Below are 21,218 nucleotides of genomic sequence, written 5' to 3' on the forward strand. Positions count from 1 at the left end.
TTGGCAGCTCACTAGCGACCATTTAGCGATGCACCAGCGATCCTGACCAGGTCGCATCGTTGTCGGGATCGCTGGTGCATCGCTAAATGTGACAGGACATTTACTTGGCTATTTATTCAGCCCTCTGCCTTAGATTGCTGCCAGTTGTAGCTTTGCTTGTGAGGTGTGTGCCTGCTCTGTGCTCCTTGTCTGGTATTCTGATCTTTGTTGCTCTACCTCAGATTAGTCTTGACCATCTCTTGCCTAGCCCCATTTGTTGTGATCTGCTACCTTCTGGGAATATTGACTTCAGACTATTTCCTTACTATGCTTTTATCTCACCACTCTGTCTATGATGTACTCTCTTGGCTTTTGACCTCAGATCTGTTGACTAGCCAGCCGCATGGCTTATCCATGAATAGTGACTAGCGTCACAAGGAGATCCATGGACAGTCAGAGCATCACAGTCCATGCTCGGACTGTGACAGTGTGTTAATGTGGCATAAGTTGTATTTTAATTATTTACATCCCTCTTTTTTTAGTCTAAGGGTATGTGCACACGATGCGGATTCCATTGCGGATTTTTCCGCTGGGATTCTGTGGGTTTTCTGAGGATTTTATGCATATTGTGTGCGGATTTCGCCAGCGCTTTTACACCTGCGGATTCCTGTTATCGAAGAGGTGTAAAAATGCTAAAATTCTGCGGATTACGCACAAAGAATTGACATGCTGTGGAAAATAAACACCAGCAAATCTGCGCGGAATTTTCCACAGCATGTCCACAGCCGATTTGGTTTTCCATAGGTTTACATGGTACTGTACACAGCATGGAAAACTGCTGCGGATCCGCAGGGTCAAATCCGCTGCGGATCCGCAGCCAAATCCGCAACGTGTGCACGCACCCTAAAAGTCCATTGGGCTGTCCTGTTCAGTGATTGGCAAGCTTTCCTTTATGACTATACATACAAAGATGGTAGAACCACCCACTGGACTCTTAAGTGCATAAAAAACAGCAATTTTCTGGAGCAAAATACATGTGATTCTATATTTTTTTCTACAAACCTGTATATCATTCTTATCGTCTTCTCCTGCTTTGAAATCTGCTACCCTCCAATTGCACATGTTGCCTTTGATTTACTGTTTTTGAACTCTACAACTGTTGATATTTAAATGATTTTTATGCAAATTTGCAAATGACAAACATCTGTAGCATATAGATACACGTGAAAAAATTCTTGAAACCATATGTGTTTTACTTTGATTATTAACCCCTTTCCGACATTGGCATAAAATTATGCCGATATCGGACTCCCTCCCTTTGACGTGGCGGTGAGTCCACATCTTTCCCGGGAGCAGTTTTGAACAGCTGTCATGTGCCCAGAATAGCCGCGGGTAGTATAGCAATCCACCTGCGGCCATTAACCCGTTAAATGCCGCTGTCAAACTCTGACAGCGGCATTTAACTCTCGCTTCCGGCCATGGAGCCGGAAATCCGCCCATCGTTGACCTCCGTCACGTGATCGCAGATCACTGATAGTTTGGCATGACAACGAGAGGTCTCCTGGAGACCTCTATGGTTGTCACTGCCGGATTGCTATGGGCACCACCCAGTGGTCGGCGCTCATAGCAAGTCAGCAGCTCTGTTACATGCAGGTGATTTGATCGTCGCCTGTATGAAGCACAGCCGATCGAGTTATGGCAGCCTCTAGTCTCCCATGGAGACAATTGAAGCATGCCAAAAGTTAAAAAAAAGTTTCTAAAATATATAAAAAATAAAAAATATATGTTAAAATCGCCCCCCTTTTGCCCCATTCAAAATAAAACAATAAAAAAATCAAACATACACAAATTTGGTATCACTGCATTCAGAACTGCCCGATCTATCAATAAAAAAAGGATTAACCTGATTGCTGAATGGTGTAGCGAGAAGAAAAATTAAAACGGCAGAATTACGTTTTTTTGGTTGCTGCGACATTACATTAAAATGCAATAACGGGCGATCAAAAGATCGTATCTGCATCAAGACTGTATGATTAAAAACGTCAGCTCGGCGCGCAAAAAATAAGCCCTCACCCGACCTGAGATCACTAAAAATGGAGACACCACAGGTATTGGAAAATGGCGCAATTAGATAATAAAGAACCTAGATGTGTTTGGAGTCTATGGACTCATAATGACCTCGAGAATCATAATGGCAGGTCAGTATTAGAATTTAGTGAACCTATTAAAAAAAAACAATAAACAAGTGAGGGATTGCACTTGTTTTGAAATTTCAACGCACTTTCAATTGTTTTCCCATTTTCCAGTACACTATATGTTAAAAACAATGGTGTTGTTCAAAAGTACAACTCATCCCGCAAAATACAAGCCCTCACATGGCCGTATTGACCGAAAAATAAAATAAAAAATATTGCTCTGGGAAGAAGGTGAGCAAAAAACGAAAACGCAAAATCCTTGCTCCGGTCATGAAGGGGTTAACCATTTAGGGAAAACCAATATAATTGCAAATAGAGAAATTTCCGCTAAAGCAAAGTACAAAAAAATGCAATAAAGCTTTATTGTCATACTCGTCATGCTGCTCTAATGTCTAGTATTAATACATCTATTTTGTTGATACATTTTGGGCGGAATTATGTCTCTTTATGAAAGTTAGTTGAAGTTAGTGAATTCTAATAAAGATTCCACTACATTAAAGAAAGATTTCTAAAATGCGTAAAAATACCCCTTTAAATATTTCTGTTGCAAAATACAATATGTAGCATAAAACACAAAAGAAAGTGACAGAACAGGCGAGGGATCATTTTGATGTATGAGAACAAGAATTGCATGCGGAATATATCTTTTCAGGATACATAATGTCACAGTGTAGCTGGCGCCACAGTGATCTGCTTGGAAAAGCCACATGCATAAATCAATAAACTAATAAGTTAATGGAGAAATTCTAATGGTAATCATGAAAATAAGCCATTGAAAAGAATACAGCCCTGTCACCAATGAGATAATATAATTTATATGGAAAATGTTTGGCTTCTGGTAAGAGAATTAGGAACCGCTGGGGATGAAGAAGTGTCCACTTTATGGAGGAGAACATAAGTATACAGGTCTACAGTTTGATACAAAGTATCAGTTCCTCTGGAAGTGTGTCTGTATATATATTGTGCACATATATTATAGATATATATACAGTATGTATAAACATGTAATATTTATTCTTGTGTACAAATATTTCTTTATTTTCATTATATTTTTTATAGGCGTTATTGCGAAACGTAACTTAAAATTGTTAGCCGCTGTCTAATTCTTTTTTACCAAAATAGAGAAAATATTTATTGACATAAATTATTATTCTAATATAAATATTAGAACATTGCCGATGTCCTTACTTTAAAATTGGCGCTCCCTTATTATTTGACTATTTGGTTGGAAACCTGACCTACAGATGGAGGGACATCTGTCCAGACCAGGCTCGGACTGGTCCATCAGAGACCAGGTGATATCTCCAGTGGGCTGTGGAACCATATAGGCAGTAGATTATAATAATCTCTCCCCAGCACATATTATATTGTATAAGACACAGTGTGGTGGGGCCCATCACCTGCCTCCAGGGGCCCGTCCACCTCCACAATCTATTAGCTTTCAGTTTCTTGCCACCTGCCGCTGTATGAGCGCGTCATTCTGCTCAAGCAGCAGGCAGCCAACATGACCTGTCGACCGTCCACATTATGGCCAGGATCAGATAGACATGTGCACTGCTTTCAAAGGGTTGTTGGGCAGCCACTGACGTCTGAAAGCTACAACAAGAAAAACCTATTTACATCATTCAGTAGTTCCACCTGAAAATGAACATGGTATCAGTCAACACTTGTGGGAGACCAGTGGAGAATAGTTTCTATCTGGTAATAAAGAACTTCTTGGTGAGTCTGGGGTGGGGGGAAGTTTCCTCATAATAATTCTGTGCACTAAATGGCAGGGTAGTGTTTATGCTTTACACATACTGGTGACTAAATGAAAAGTATCACTTTAAATGCTGCCACCAGTCAGTCCATACACTAGTGAAAACACTGCCACCAGTCAGTCCATACACTAGTGTAAACGCTGCCACCAATCAGTCCATAGCCTAGGGTAAACACCTCCGCCAGTCAGTCCATAGTCTAGTGTAAACACCTCCGCCAGTCAGTCCATAGTCTAGTGTAAACACCTCCGCCAATCAGTCCATAGTCTAGTGTAAACACTGCCACCTGTCAGTTCATTGTTTAGTGTAAACACTGCTGCCTGTCATTACATAGTCTACTGTGAACAATGCTGTTAATCAGACAAAAGTCTAGTGAAAATGTTACCACCAGGTCAGTCCATAGTCTTATATAAATAATGCTACTAGTCTCTCCATGGGCTAGTAAACACTGCCATTGGTCAGTCCATAGCCTAGTGTAAATACTGCTTCCGGTCAGTCCATAGTCTAGTGTAAATGATGCCACCAGGTCAGTTCATATTCTATTATAAACCCCTCCACCATGGTAAGTCCATAGTCTTATATAAATGCCACCAGTCTCTCCACAGTCTTATGTAAACACTGCCACTAGTCAGTCCATCATCTAGTATAAACCCTGCCGCCAATCACTCCACTTTATTATGAAACAACTCCAATTCTTTCAGTGAATCTAAAAGGTTAATTAACCTGAAACTTGACTGTTTAAGAAAGGAAAGGTGAGGTTGTGTCTCTTAGGAGAATATCTATGTGTGCAGAATTATTATCCAACTACCGGTAAATAAACAAGGTACATTTTCCACCTTAATTGTGTATTATCTGTGAGAATAAAAGGGAGAATAATAGCCACTATTCAAAATGTACAAAATAAATTAAAAATAAATCAGTTTCCAATACACCCGTCCTTCAATAACAGTCATAAGCTTCATCCATGGAGTTTTTCAGTTTCTTAATCTGTTGATGATCAATTTTGGCGGTGTGGGGAAGGTGACTTGATGGACAGACGTGACAAGCAGTAGGAGGGGACGGTTTGTACACCAGAGACGGAGACTGACAGGATAGAAGGGTGACAGCTAGGAAAGGCAGGATAGGAGGGTGTAGTACTGAGAAGTGACCACAAGATGGCAGGGGAGAGTAGTGTAGGACTATACATCAGCTTATGGCTCACGATATGCTTAGTCATGGGGGGCAGGGAGATAGGAACCTGGGAGGGGAATTCCCCTGTGGGAGAGGGGATAAATAGAAGTAGGCGGGGCTCGAGATTAGATTAGTCCCAGGAGGAGCTCAGAAGAAGACAGGGAAGAGAGTAGAACTCAGCCAGGGGATGGACAGAGAAGAGACAGTCGGGGGGGTGGCCCTGACCCGACGGACCGCAGGACAGACGAGGCCCCGGGGGTACCGATTGGACAACGACCTCGGACAAGTGAAGCGCTGGGGGTAGATTGGTCTATGACAGCCCCCAGTGAAAGATCCACGAGGTGCGTTACTGTGACTGGAACGAAGGTGCAGGTACCCGGGCCTGGAGACAGTGTGAAGAAGCTGCGGTGCGTGTTCGGGGGTCGTCAGGAGGACGACGAATAAACTCGGAACTGTTACATGTGAAATCTGTCTCCGCCTCGTCCTTGAGTCGCCTGGTGTCTGCGGCGTCCGAACAGGGTAAGCAGTGGTCCACCGCCCAAGCCCGGCTCATACCACATTTGGCGCAGTCGGCTGTATCGCCGCCACTAATATGACACCTTCCATGGCAGGCCTGCGTTTGAAGAACCTAGAAGGACTTGGACTGCCCTCCTGTGGATTACAAATAACTGTGGATTACAAATACTTGTGGATTACAAACACCTGTGGATTATAAATTGGGGACGTTGTTCCGGAATATCGCTGCCATCAGAGGATCCGGGGCAGCACCAGATTCCGTCCAAGATGTCGGTGGTACTCCAGCGCTGGGAAGAGTCCCGGGCATTTTCAGTCGTTCTGGACGGACTTGGGCCCCCTCCAATGTACCCCTGGGGGGAGCGGTGTGTGTCTGGAGGCTGCCCCCCCATACTGGACCCGGGCAACTGGGTGGAGAAGTCAGCCACCGTCCCACCCAGGAGCGGGAGGGGCCAGGGAGAGAAGGCTGGCTGCGGCTGCTTGGCGCCAATCGACTGTTACCCACCGGACGGGATGTGACGCTGCAGCTGCCGTGGCCTCAGATGCCAGGAGTGGCAATGGCGTCGGGAGATCGAGTCTCGCTGGGAGACCAGCTTCTTGGAGTCACGGACAGCCCTCCAGACTTCGGGCGGAGAAGAGGAGCGACAGCGGGCCCCGCGGGAGCGGCCGCCGAAGACACCACTGGGGAGCCCCCCTGCGGGATCCCCGAGCATGGAGGCTAGCCCTGCCAGATGGAAGGGTGAAGAGCGGAGGCTGCAAGAGGAGCCGTGGGATGACGTGTCGGAGGCCGCGGCGCCGGGGAAGGTGAGAGTTCCCCCGGCTCTGCCGGCAGCTCCGCAAGCGGCCACCACCACTCGGCCGCAGCGCGCGGCCTCCTGTGCTCCTGGAGGCCCGGCGGCGCCATGTCCAGTGTCGCTGGTGCGGAGCCAGCCCGCGGCCGGCGCTGCTGCATTCCACCTGGCAGCGGCGGCCCCGTCCCTGAAGCCGGTCGCTACTCCGGCCCCGTCTGTAACTCCGGTTGGGGCCCGCCCCGTGGCCGCATCTGTGTCATCACCGGAGTCCGCCACGGCCTGCTTGTCAGGCTCTGTGGCCTATTCATCAGGAACTACGGTTGCCCCTACCCGCCGCCCGGCCCCAGCGGCTGCCGGGCCGCGGACATCTACCGCCGCCTCTGCCCCGCTCTCAACCCCAGCGGTGTCCCGCCCATCTGACTCTGGGGCCTACACCGGACTGTCCGTTTGGGTCGCGGAGGTCATCCGGAAGAAAGAGGCCAGGGAGCAGAAGGTTTGGAACCTGCTCCATGAGAGAGGGGAGGCTGGCATGGCGGCTGCACTATCTAGGGGACGGCTCATGTATACTGACTTGCAGAAAGGTTACGGGTTCATCTGAGACCTCACAACCAGACAGAAGGTGTACAACAATGTGACCTCCATTTGTCACGGCCGGGTGTTGCGAGAGGGGGACTTGGTGTCATACTACAAGGAATACTGTCCCCGCGGCTACTACGCAGTAGCCATAATCGCTGAAACCGAAGCTCACGAGCCCCCGTAGAAAGGACCCATAAAGACACTCCCTGCATCCTGGGAGCTCCACGGCTGTGGGGCCCCTTGCTACCGGCCACCAGGAGATGGCTTGGACTGTCGGGATTTCGCTGCACCATTGTGCGGACCACGAGGATAGTGTTCATCCAGGTTGAAAGAAAATGTTTTTTATATGGCTAAGTTTATTTTTCCTGACATAGCGGGAATGCGTAAAAGGGAGTACTAACGTTAAAGGGAGGGGGAGTCTTTATTTTAAGAATGCTATATGGAAAATATTTTGGAAAATATGTTAATGTATTTGGAAAAAAAGAGGAAAAAAAGCACAAAAAAAAGAGAAAAGAAAAAGGGGTTACCCCAGTTAAGTAAATCCTTATGTTAATAAAGTAAGAGTAATAGTCTGTTAAGAGTTGATTTAGTGAATAATGTGTTTGGCAAAAATGTATATGTAACAGGTTCCGGGTACGAGGTAGAGGTGACGAATACGCCGACCATGACTCTTTCAAGTGGCAGACGAAGAAACGAGGAACATTGAGCCAGACAGTGGTCCGCCAGTCAGGTCCCCAACACCACGGACACCCCAAAAGGACGAGCGGGCGTCGATGACCTGGTAGGCGAAAGGCCTCGGTCATGGCGTTCCGGACAACTGAAGGTAGTGGAAGGGGAGAGCAGTGGGAGGTTCATGCCGTAGAGTAGTCCAGGTGGGCCTCGCCAACCCGAAAGAAGTTGTCACGTGGCGTGCGCGCTGGCGAGTAGCGGTAGGCTGCTCAGAGCATGGTGCTCCCGGTTTAGTTCGGCCCCCGTGGGTGACGGGCGCGGCCAACGACCGGTCCAACAACAGACTGTGGATAAGCTTTAGAACGACGTAGGTAGGATGATTGTCGGGACGACAATGGACAAAGGGAGAGGGAGTGTGGGAAAGGTGACTTGGTGGACAGATATGACTGGCAGTAGGAGGGGACGGTTTGTACACCAGAGACAGAGACTGACAGGATAGAAGGGTGACAGCTAGGAAAGGCAGGATAGGAGGGTGTAGTACTGAGAAGTGACCACAAGATGGCAGGGGAGAGTAGTGCAGGACTATACATCAGCTTATGGCTCAGGATATGCTTAGTCATGGGGGGCGGGAAAATAGGAGCCCGGGAGGGGAATTTCCCTGTGGGAGAGGGGATAAATAGAAGTAGGCGGGGCTCGAGATTAGATTAGTCCAGGGAGGAGCTCAGAAGAAGACAGGGAAGAGAGAAGAGCTTGGCCAGGGGACGGACAGAGAAGAGACAGTCGGGGGAGTGGCCCTGACTCGACGGACCGCAGGACAGACGAGGCCCCGGGGGTACCAATTGGACGACGACCTCGGACAGGTGAAGCGCTGGGGGTAGATTGGTCTAGGACAGCCCCCAGTGAAAGGTCCGCGAGGTGCGTTACTGCGACTGGAATGAAGGTGCAGGTACCCGGGCCTGGAGACAGTGTGAAGAAGCTGCGGTGCGTGTTTGGGGGTCGTTGGGAGGATGACGAATAAACTCGGAACTGTTACACGTGAAATCTGTCTTCGCCTCGTCCTTGAGTCGCCTGGTATCTGCGGCGTCCGAACAGGGTAAGCAGTGGTCCACCCCCCAAGCCCAGCCCCTGCCACAGCTGCATCAACCACAGCCCCAGATACTGAGCTTCTTCAGTGGGATTTAGTTACAGAGTTTTCTACCTTGGCCATGGGAAACTTTCAACAATTTTTAACTTTTTAGAATCAGTTAAATCTCTGTTTTGGCCTGTTATGCCTGAAGAAAACAAGCTGCTTAATAATTCTCATCACCTTTTATCAAGGTTGAACAGTTCCTTAGCACACATCCTCGCTCATTACACAAATACACATAATCTGCTCTGCTTCATCCAATAAGCATTCACATTTATACATCTCAGAGTAGGAAAATCTGCATAAAAAGATGGTGTGGTCAAAATACTCATTGCCTAATAATTCTGCACTCAACACAAGGTCACAACATAGTATAGTGTAAATGCTGCCGTTGGGTCATTCCATAGCCCAGTGCCAACAATGTTGCCAGTTACTCCATTGTCTTGTGTCAGTGCTGTCACCAGTGTAAATGTTGCCGCTGCTCAGTCCATACTCTAGAGAGAATGATGCCATCAGGTCAGTGTCTAATCTTGTGTAAACACTGCAGCAACCACAACACCCAGCACACCCTGACAGCAGCATACTTGTAGTTCCCAGCATATCTTGTAGGTCTCAAGGTCTCTGTGTATGCTGGGAATTGTACTTAACACCAAATTAATAGACAACAAATTTGAGAACTACTGGACTTCAGAAAGTAGTTGTACTTCTCTAACAGTTTGTAAATCTTAGTTTACATACTAATAGGGATCCACTTAAAGTGGCGTCCTCAAAAATGTTTTTATCTTCTTAATATATTGCAGTCATTATATTATATAGCACTGAGCACTTACAATTGCTCATTTTCCCTTTCTACCCAGATAATTCTTCTCTTTTCCATTAGGTCTATGACATTATTGTGGAGCTGAATCCTTCTAAGCTCTAGGTAGAAACAGGAGGTCTCTTTTCCCTGCATGAGTCATCCCTCTCTTCAAGTCCTGACTTAGCTGCTCTGCTCCTCCGCCACTGCCAGGGACTTTGCAGTGATGACCCATGTCATGAAAAGATATGTCCTATTGCTTCATAGAGCTTAGAAGGATTCAGCTGATCAGTTATTCATCACGTGATGTCATAGACCTAATGGAAAAGAGATGGATTATCTGGGTAGAAAGGCATAATAAGTAATTGTAAGTACACAGTGCTATATAATATGATGACTTCAATATGTTAAGACTAGAGGAACAAAATCTTGATGGGAGGAGAAGTAGGGAAAGAAGACATGGTGTGAGATTAAGACATGCTGGACAAGATAAAAAATGTCTGATGTTTCCAGTGATTAGTCGGGCTCAGTGTGCTCTGGATTTAGGTGGCTTTGCCAGGTGGGTTTGGTGAAGACAGTATGAAAAAAACTTCTCCTCTATTTTGGATACTACAACTTGCAGCATGACTTGAAAGCTCCATACTTCAGATATTTCTGCAAGTTTTACTTTGACTAAAAGTTTGTTATTAACAAGGATGTTGTGAATCTGGACTCGGTGGAATCCAAGATAAAGATGGATCAGCCTCCCAGATGGGCTTTTATCATTTCTGTGTATTGGAGCTATAAGGTAGGCCCCTGAAATAATATTCCAGAAGATGCTGCAGGAAAACTTCAGAAGCCACCAAAAGAATGGACCGATCCCTTCATTTAGCCACTGCTAATAAAAGACAAAACATACGCATATCATTTTCACATTGCATTTTTATCACTTTTTCAGGTAGGTTCCAAGTAGAATCTGCCTGAAAGGATATCTGCACAAGACATCTTTAAGGGGTAGTCGAAAGTGAGCATATAAGGCTATGTGCACACGAAGTTTTAGGTGCTGCGGATTTTTACGCTTGGATTTGGAGAAATCCGCAGGTAAATTCTCAGGTCAAAAGATCTGCGGATTAACCTGCGGTTTAGCCCTGCGGTTTCACACCTCTACAATGGAGAAGGTGTGAAGCCGCTTCGGATTCCGCACAAAGAATTGACATGCTGCCAATTTGAACCCGTAGCAAATCCGCGCGGAAAAATCCGCAGCATGTGCACAGCGTTTTTCAGTTTACCATTTTACCAGTTTACGCACCTAAATCTGCTGTGGACCCGCAGAGCTGCAGAATCCACAACATGTGCACATGGCCTAAGAGGTCCATTGAAAGCTTTTTTTTGCACACATGTAGATCAGATATACATGACATAGATTGGTGAGGTGAATTATTCTGTTTATGTTATATCCTAATGGCTGTCCTTTTTCAGCAGTACTTTTCTGGTAAATTCAGTCCTCCTTCCCTTTCAAATATCCTACATGTCTTACAGTTGTGATTCTAACAATATTAGACCATGATCATTATTACATAATGAGTTGTATTATATATTTTTTTGTTTCTTTCATCTCTTGCCAGGAGAGTCGCTCAGCCTCACCGATGACTTATTGTCTGGTTTGGGTTCGGCGTGCATTGCAGCTGGGAGAAGCCACGGTGGGACATCAGACAGTAATCTTTACTCTGTCATTTTCAAGTGCTTGGAAGCAGACAGTATTTACAAGTAAGCTGAGACGAATTCTAAAAGGAAATCAATAAGCAAATCATATTGCGAAAACAGCTGCACCCGTTATACCATAGGTATCAGACGAGCCATAGTAAGGTTGGGCTTGCATGTTTTATGTGTCTGTCATAAGGGTGTCACTTCTCCCTGGAAGACCTGGAGTTAGACAGTTACCTCGGGTAATGAATCACAGGTCTTCTTTAAAGGTGGTGTGATTTGTGTCCCATATTGAACGGATTTAGTTTCCTCTGCTGCGGAAGAGATTAACTACCCTTTCTATGCTAGTCAGAAACAAGCAGCTTCATTTCAGCTACTTCTGATCTGGCCATTATTTCTTCCTATAAAAACGGTCCAGACCTTCTTGTCCCTGCCGGTGAAAGATTTGTCTTCCTGTGCTGTGTGCTAAAGCTAAGTAGTTGGAGTGGAGCTGTAGTAGTGTTCTGTGGTTTGCTGTAGTATGTGTGTGAGCTTATCCCCTGGTCCCTATTCCCATTTAGTTAATTCCTCCCTGACCCTATCCTCCTCCCTATTGTTGATTTGTGCTTCTGTATGATAGACGTTTTCTGTTATGCCTGTTTTGTCTTTGTGTCTTGTTTACTTCGCATTTCTTTCCCATGCCTCATGGGGTTGGGGTGGGGTCAGGTCAGGGTTTAACAGGGCATAGTAAGTCAGAGACTCTGGCCTCTCTACCTTCTAGTTAGGGTTCCAGTTCAGGGACAATTTGAGGACCCCCTTCCTTACTGAAGACCGTCACAGCATGACAGTGTCTTTCGAGTATGTTGATGATTTTTTCTGCTTGGCCTATTAAGAATCCTGATGCATTTGTGGCACTCCTGAGGCTCAGTCGCCACAGAGGTACTGCACCTCCTCCTGAGGTTTGGTGCCCCACCATCCAGGTAAGTTGGAGGCTCCTGACCACGCTCCAACACCTGCATCTCACACAACACAGTAGTTCAGCAAAGCCACATTGCGGCTCCCTGCTTGGAGTGTAGCAGAGCACCTTTGGTGGCTCCCTGCTTGGAACACGAAATGTGCTGGGAGGCGGGTGGAGTTAGAATACATAAAAGAGTGGGAGGGTTTAGGATTGGAGGTCAGTCAGTCAGTCGGAGTGTGAGGAGTGAAGATCCCTGGGAGAGGGACGGAGGAAAGAGGTGCTGCAGCAGATCTCAGTGACCTGGGTCTGCTGGCACGGGAAAGGAAAGAAGGAGAAAGACATTGAACCGAAACCTGATCTTCCATAAGAAGGAAAGACTAGTACAGAACGTAGGAGTAAAAGGGAACAGAGGACGTGGGTTAGAAGAGAACCCTGCCTAGAAGTTCTAAGCGCAAGGCCGGGGCCCGGTCCCCGAGGTTGTATGGCCACTAGTGGTTCTGCAGCAGACACCGGTGGAGTAGTGGGCTGTAAATGCACTACTCCCATCTAAGACTTGGGGTCACAACAGCAACATTGATAGTGAGCTGGGACTCAGGAGTAAGGAGTCCCCGAAACAGGCTACAGCTGTCTGCCATACAAGTAGAGTTCTTGGGAACATCTGTCAGGAGGCATTCCAGTGTAACTCAGTACTAGGAGTACTTCACACTTAAAGGCGCTATAAGAGGAGACATTCAGAAAGGCACATGTTGGCGGAGTGTTGGAAGGGAGCATTCCATCTGGCCTGGAGGTTGATTGAGTCCCTGACCCGGAGGACACTGCACGGAGGCAGGCACCTGTGTGTACTACAGACTGTGAGTAAAGCTTTGGAACTACAAGCCCTGGTGTCCTCCATTCATTCTTGCGCCAACGCACCCAGCACCACTACATCTGGGTACCAGCTTCTACACTGATTGTGCCTCTCTTCTCCCCCTACATCTACACTGCCCTGGGGCTACAGCTCCACCTGTGGGGAGCTTCACCATCTTGGCTGCAACACACCACCAGCCCCAGAGGATCTGCATGCAGCATCGGCTCAACATCTCACTTGCCGAACACCACAGGTGGCGTCACGAACTATTCATTTACATTCTAACATTTCCAGTCTCCCCTATTAATTGGGCGCCCAGGGCCACGGACCGCTGCTGTGACACATCCCGCTGACACCGGCCCGGTACCGAGTACCCCACAGCCCTGGGAGGGTCACCCACATTATTACCATATAGTAATTAGTGTAAAAATTAACCTTTGAATAATTCATACAATCTGCTGCATGTTTCCATGTCTATTATACGAGGGGCGATCCAAAAGTAATGATAATCAATAATAAGCACAATGAATATAGTAAAAAAAAAAATTTATTTTGCTACATAGTCTCCTAACAAGTCTATACATTTAGTCCATCTCTTTTCTAAACTTAGAATTCCCTTCGAAAAAAATTCTTGATCTTGACCCTCAAAAAACTCCCCAACAGCGGTTATCACGTCGCTATTGTCGTCAAATTTCTTGCCCCGGAGGTGTTCCTTGAGCCGAAGGAAAGAGAAAGAAGTCACTGGGGGCTAGATCTGGCGAATAGGGGGGGTGTTCCACCAGTTCAAAGCCCGCTTCTTGAATGGTAGCCATGGCAACTGCAGCTTTGTGAGCCGGTGCGTTATCTTGGTGAAACAGCACTCCAGCCCACAGTTTGCCGCGCCTTTTCTCCTTGATAGCCTCCCGCAATCTTCTTATTTGTTCTGCGTAGTAGGAGCCCGTAATAGTGGCTCGCTTCTCCAAATAGTCCACCATAATAATTCCTTCAGCGTCCCAAAAAACGGACGCCATAACCTTCCCTGCTGAGCTTGACACTTTGAATTTCTTCGGCGTCGGTTCGTCGGCTCGTTTCCATGTCATCGATTGTTGTTTAGTTTCGGGATCAAAGTGGTGGATCCAGGTCTCATCCATGGTCAAAAAACGTGACAAAAATTCTCCTTGTCTGCTTGGAACTTTTCGAGATTTGCTATTGAAATGTCAACTCGTTTCTTCTTTTGCTCGTCGGTTAACATTTTTGGCACCCAACGCACGGAGACCTTTCTCATATGCAATTCTTTTGCAAGGATTCTTTGAATACTGCCATATGAGATCCCTGTGACCTCAGCTACATGCCTGATAGTCACTCTTCGATCTGCCAACACAACTTCTTCAACTTTTTTCACGTTTTCTTCACTGAGGGACGTGGATGGGCGTCCTTCGCGATGTTCATCTTCCGTCGATGCTCTTCCCAGCTTAAATTCCTTGGCCCAGCGTGCAACTGTGGAATATGGAGGAGAAGAGTCCCCCAATGTTTCCACCAAGTCGCTGTGTATGTCTTTGGTAGACATTTTTTTCAAGCAGAGATATTTGATGACAGCTCTGAGCTCGTTTTTTTCCATTTTGATGTTCACTCCTTGGCAGTTCATATTCAAATGAATGTAGCTCCCGGGAATCGTGGCCTATTTAAGTGATTTTTTTTCCTGGACTAGTGGGTACCTACAGTTGTGGCCAAAAGTATTGACACCCCTGCAATTCTGTCAGATAATACTCAGTTTTTTCCTGAAAGTGATTGCAAACACAATTTCTTTAGTATTATTATCTTCATTTAATTTGTCTTAAATGAAAAAACACAAAAAGAATTGTCCTAAAGCCAAATTGTATATAATTCCACACCAAACATAAAAAAGAGGGTGGACAAAAGTATTGGCACTGTTTGAAAAATCATGTGATGCTTCTCTAATTTGTGTAATTAACAGCACGTGTAACTTACCTGTGGCACCTAGCAGGTGTTGGCAATAACTAAATCACACTTGCAGCCAGTTGACATGGATTAAAGTTGACTCAACCTCTGTCCTGTGTCCTTGTGTGTACCACATTGAGCATGGAGAAAAGAAAGAAGACCAAAGAACTCTCTGAGGACTTGAAAAACCAAATTGTGAGGAAGCATGAGCAATCTCAAGGCTACAAGTCCATCTCCAAAGACCTGAATGTTCCTGTGTCTACCGTGCGCAGTGTCATCAAGAAGTTTAAAGCCCATGGCACTGTGGCTAACCTCTCTAGATGTGGACGGAAAAGAAAAATTGACAAGAGATTTCAACGCAAGATTGTGCGGATGTTGGATAAAGAACCTCGACTAACATCCAAACAAGTTCAAGCTGCCCTGCAGTCCGAGGGTACAACAGTGTCAACCCGTACTATCCGTTGGCGTCTGAATGAAAAGGGACTGTATGGTAGGAGACCCAGGAAGACCCCACTTCTTACCCCGAGACATAAAAGAGCCAGGCTGGAGTTTGCCAAAACTTACCTGAAAAAGCCTAAAACGTTTTGGAAGAATGTTCTCTGGTCAGATGAGACAAAAATAGAGCTTTTTGGGCAAAGGCATCAACACAGAATTTACAGGAGAAAAAAAAGAGGCATTCAAAGAAAAGAACACGGTCCGTACAGTCAAACATGGCGGAGGTTCCCTGATGTTTTGAGGTTGCTTTGCTGCCTCTGGCACTGGACAGCTTGACCGTGTGCATGGCATTATGAAGTCAGAAGACTACCAACAAATTTTGCAGCATAATATAGGGCCCAGTGTGAGAAAGCTGGGTCTCCCTCAGAGGTCATGGGTCTTCCAGCAGGACAATGACCCAAAACACACTTCAAAAAGCACTAGAAAATGGTTTGAGAGAAAGCACTAGAGACTTCTAAGGTGGCCAGCAATGAGTCCAGACCTGAATCCCATAGAACACCTGTGGAGAGATCTAAAAATGGCAGTTTGGAGAAGGCACCCTTCAAATATCAGGGACCTGGAGCAATTTGCCAAAGAAGAATGGTCTAAAATTCCAGCAGAGCATTGTAAGAAACTCATTGATGGTTACCGGAAGCGGTTGGTCGCAGTTTTTTGGCTAAAGGTTGTGCAACCAAGTATTAGGCTGAGGGTGCCAATACTTTTGTCTGGCCCATTTTTGGAGTTTTGTGTTAAATGATCAATGTTTTGCTTTTTGCTTCATTCTCTTTTGTGTTTTTTCATTTAAGACAAATTAAATGAAGATAATAATACCAAAGAATTTGTGTTTGCAATCATTTTCAGGAAGAATTGCAGGGGTGTCAATACTTTTGGCCACAACTGTAAGAGAGAAGAAAACATTTTATTTTAATTTCTGTGTGCAATAGAAATAACCGATTATCATTACTTTTGGATCGCCCCTCGTATTACACAGTATTCAAGTCACTTCATAGAAGAATAGTGAGAGCCACACTCCATGTGCATGAACTGGCATCTCTCTGCTCCTATTGCGCATCCGTCTGAATCAGTTCATAATAATTGGGGCCTCTCCATTGGCATGTGTAAGCAATCAAGGATACATCACAACCCAATATACTGTTCTGGGCCGTGCCTGTGGGAGGTGGTAATCACAGTTGTGCAACACAGCACCATTATTTGACAATGCAGAGCTGCAGGTTGCCATTGCGGATTGGACTCTGCGCACAAGTGAAGTGATTACACTAAAGACTTGCTGCAGATTACGGTACATTTATTTTATGTGTATGTGAACCTATGTATGCAATCCAAAGCAAAGTGTAATCATGTAATAGGGATATGTCAGTGCATTTGGAAGAAGCAATCAAAATTTAATTAATGCACCACCAATTGGATTGACGCAACACCACTGCACTTGCCAGCCTGATTTTCATATGGCTCCTACACTAATGTTTCCTAACAGAACTCCACATAAAAGTTATTATTTTTACTAGCGGACAAGTGTCTATAGCCATACCACTTCTTTTATATGTAATAACTTTCACACATGTTCCCGTTAAAATGAGGTAATATACGAATCAATGCACACTCATTTTTTTCTATAACTGCACCGCACCTGATTGTCACATTCTGCCTTCCTTATATCTCTAGTGTACTTAAGTCCATGCTATTCCACCTCCTGTCTCCTTCCTTTCAGCCTTCATATTGATTCCTTTTAGTGATGAGTGAGTATGCTCGCCACTACTCGGTACTTGCCTGAGCATCTCAGTGCTCGAGATGCTCGGAGCTCGCTGAGTATTTTCAGGGTTGCTCGGCGGGAGCTCAGGTCCCCACCCTGCATGTTTGGTACTCTTTAGAGAGCCAATGAAGGTTACGAATAACATAATATTATACAGTTGTGGCCAAAAGTATTGACACCCCTGCAATTCTGTCAGATAATACTCAGTTTCTTCCTGAAAATGATTGCAAACACAAATTCTTTGGTATTATTATCTTCATTTAATTTGTCTTAAATGAAAAAACACAAAAAAGAATGAAGCAAAAAGCAAAACATTGATCATTTCACACAAAACTCCAAAAATGGGCCAGACAAAAGTATTGGCACCCTCAGCCTAATACTTGGTTGCACAACCTTTAGCCAAAATAACTGCAACCAACCGCTTCCGGTAACCATCAATGAGTTTCTTACATGCTCTGCTGGAATTTTTGACTATTCTTCTTTGGCAAACTACTCCAGGTCCCTGATGTTTGAAGGGTGCCTTCTCCAAACTATCATTTTTAGATCTCTCCACAGGTGTTCTATGGGATTCAGGTCTGGACTCATTGCTGGCCACCTTAGAAGTCTCCAGTGCTTTCTCTCAAACCATTTTCTAGTGCTTTTTGAAGTGTGTTTTGGGTCATTGTCCTGCTGGAAGACCCATGACCTCTGAGGGACACCCAGATTTCTCACACTGGGCCCTACATTATGCTGCAAAATTTGTTGGTAGTCTTCTGACTTCATAATGCCATGCACACGGTCAAGCAGTCCAGTGCCAGAGGCAGCAAAGCAACCCCAAAACATCAGGGAACCTCCGCCATGTTTGACTGTAGGGACCGTGTTCTTTTCTTTAAATGCCTCTTTTTTTCTCCTGTAAACTCTATGTTGATCCCTTTGCCCAAAAAGCTCTACTTATGTCTCATCTGACCAGAGAACATTCTTTCAAAACGTTTTAGGCTTTTTCAGGTAAGTTTTGGCAAACTCCAGCCTGGCTTTTTTATGTCTCCGTGTAAGAAGTGGAGTCTTCCTGGGTCTCCTACCATACAGTCCCTTTTCATTCAGATGCCGACGGATAGTACGAGTTGACACTGTTGTACCCTCGGACTGCAGGGCAGCTTGAACTTGTTTGGATGGTAGTCGAGGTTCTTTATCCAACATCCGCACAATCTTGCATTGAAATCTCTTGTCAATTTTTCTTTTCCGTCCACATCTAGGAAGTTTAACCACAGTGCCATGGGCTTTAAACTTCTTGATGACTGCGCACGGTAGACACAGGAACATTCAGGTCTTTGGAGATGGACTTGTAGCCTTGAGATTGCTCATGCTTCCTCACAATTTGGTTTCTCAAGTCCTCAGACAGTTCTTTGGTCTTCTTTCTTTTCTCCATGCTCAATGTGGTACACACAAGGACACAGAACAGAGGTTGAGTCAACTTTAATCCATGTCAGCTGGCTGCAAGTGTGATTTAGTTATTGCCAACACCTGTTAGGTGCCACAGGTAAGTTACAGGTGCTGTTAATTACACAACTTAGAGAAGCATCACATGATTTTTCGAACAGTGCCAATACTTTTGTCCACCCTCTTTTTATGTTTGGTGTGGAATTATATCCAATTTGGCATTAGGACAATTCTTTTTGTGTTTTTTCATTTAAGACAAATTAAATGAAGATAATAATACCAAAGAATTTGTGTTTGCAATCATTTTCAGGAAGAAACTGAGTATTATCAGACAGAATTGCAGGGGTGTCAATACTTTTGGCCACAACTGTAGGTAGATGGTTGACCCAGCTTAGGGGAAGGAATTTTTTTCCCTATGGAGAAAATTGGCTTCTACTCTGTGGGTTTTTTGCCTTCCCCAGGAACAACAATGCAGAACAGCTGCACTAAAAATAGGCTGAACTAGATGGACATAAGGTCTTCCTTCAGCCTTCAAAACTATGTTAATGAACATGCAGGGATTGTCTTCCACACACTGTAATGCTGCAGCCACGTTGGTTGTGGCATTACAGTGACTGGCTGGCCACACAGTGTCATCAGGTCTATATCAGACCTGGCACCGCCATGCTCATCACTGTCTACTCTGGAATCAGGGAGAGTTGCTGCTGAGCTAGGGAGAGATTTGCTTGTGTGTTAGTTAGTGTAGGTACAGTATATCACAATATATTAGACACATATTCATCTCAACTAACAGTCCTTCTGAGGACTAATCCAGCTGCATAGATATCAGTGCTGGACAGGTAGTCTATGTGGCAGACTGCAGTGCATTTAGCAAGAGGGTCCATTCCAGTTCTGTCTACTGCTGCTGCTTTTACAGATATTTCTAGACATAGCCCCATGTATCAGGGGCCAGGAATATTTTTTTTTGGATCTTAATCCTGATTATTTGCTTAAAAAGCAATCCAGGGAACACCATTTTTCTGCTCCATTTGGTTGTTGGCACTGCAGAATACAACCAGATCCTTTCCATATTACAGCGCTAAAAATCCAGCTATTTAACACTGGTTTGTCCGTCACACGGATCACATAAACGTGCACTCAAAATTCTGCCATTTCTGGCCTCCATTTAAATTTTGTTGCAGTGTGTTAGCAAAGTTATTGACACCAGTTTGGTGTTCTAAATAGTTACCTAGAGGCCAGCTATTTAAAACTGTGGTTTGTCTGTCGCACGAATCACATGAACGTGCACTCAAAATTCTGCCCTTTCTGACCTCCATTTAAATTTTGTTGCAGTGTGTTAGCAACGTTATTGACACCAGTTTCCTGATCAAAATAGTTGCCTACAGGCCAGCTATTTAAAACTGTGATTTATCCGTCTCATGGATCACATATAAGTTCGCTCCAAATTCAGCCATTTGTAGTGAACGTGGAAATATTGTCCTCCAAAATGGGCAATGCGCGTGGCAAGGGATGGGGAACTGGATGTCATGGTGATGGTACGTGCAGAGGCCGAGGGCAAGCTGAAATTGTGTCACAACAAACACCCACATCTTCTCGCCCGACTTTCCTGTCCTAATTACTAGGGGACCTCAGCACACCACTATTGAACCCAGAGCAGTGTCAAAAGGTTGTTGGTTGTATAGCAGATAATGCTTACAGTCACTTTGCCACCACCACAATCACCACCACTCAGTAGACGTGAGTCTGGACCGCATATTCCTCACTCTGATCCTCCTTCCTTCCACCATGCCGAGTGCCCAGAGACAACTGATCCCACACTTGGACACTCCGAAGAGCTGTTCACTTTTCCATTTACAGATTCGGGCCTCTAGCCCAGTCCACTTGAAGCGGGCAAGAGGAGACCACATGTAGCGATGCCCAAATATTTGAGCAGCCACGGTCACACAAAGTCGACAGTGGGAAAGTGTCACAAGAGGTGGACGGTGATGAGACACAATTGCCAGAAAGTCAGTAGGAGTACCAGGGTGTGCAAGTGGAAGACAAGGGTGTGGATGATATAGTAACTGACTCAACCTGGCAGGAGGACATGGAGAGCGAGGATAGCAGCACACAGGAGGAGGGAGGCGTAGCACCCCAAGAGGCAGGAAGAAGCAGTGTGGTGGCCACAGGCAAAAGGCGGGCAACCGTTCCCAGTAACACCAAAATGACAGAAGTTGCCAGTCCAACTGTTAGATCTTTCTGAGTCTGGTTGTTTTTTAAAGAGTCTGCCAATAACTCCAAAAAGGCCATTTGCACCACCTGCCAGGCCGGCATCAGAGGGGGTAGCAAAACTACCAGCCTGACCACCACCAGCATGATCAGGCACATGGCAGCAAAGCACCCGACTTTGTGGGCCAAACCCCAGGGCGAAGAAACAATGTCTGCGGGTGACACCACTGCTTCTTCCGCTGTTGTGCATGCAAGCCAATCCCCTGTCCATGGTGCATGCGAAGATGCCTTCTGCACTGCACCTGTCGTTGCACACACTTAACTAGCACCATCAGCAAGTACATCTGCGTCCTTGTCCCAGTGCAGTGTTCA

At 45.6% G+C, this 21,218-nt stretch overlaps 1 protein-coding gene across 5 annotated transcripts in view; it reads left to right on the forward strand.

Annotated features, from left to right (window-relative positions):
• The window catches only part of ASTN2 (astrotactin 2), a 1,339,273-nt gene that overhangs the window by 1,184,262 nt on the left and 133,793 nt on the right, over positions 1–21,218 (forward strand). For all 5 annotated transcript variants that reach the window (XM_073573126.1, XM_073573131.1, XM_073573130.1 and 2 more), the window contains one exon: positions 11,177–11,318. In XM_073573126.1, the coding sequence (XP_073429227.1) occupies positions 11,177–11,318 (142 nt within the window). The remainder of the gene's footprint in view (positions 1–11,176; positions 11,319–21,218) is intronic.

Source organism: Dendrobates tinctorius, unplaced genomic scaffold (genome assembly GCF_039654945.1).
Source record: "Dendrobates tinctorius isolate UK_male_01 unplaced genomic scaffold, ASM3965494v1 ptg000034l, whole genome shotgun sequence".
NCBI classification, from domain to species: domain Eukaryota; kingdom Metazoa; phylum Chordata; class Amphibia; order Anura; family Dendrobatidae; genus Dendrobates; species Dendrobates tinctorius.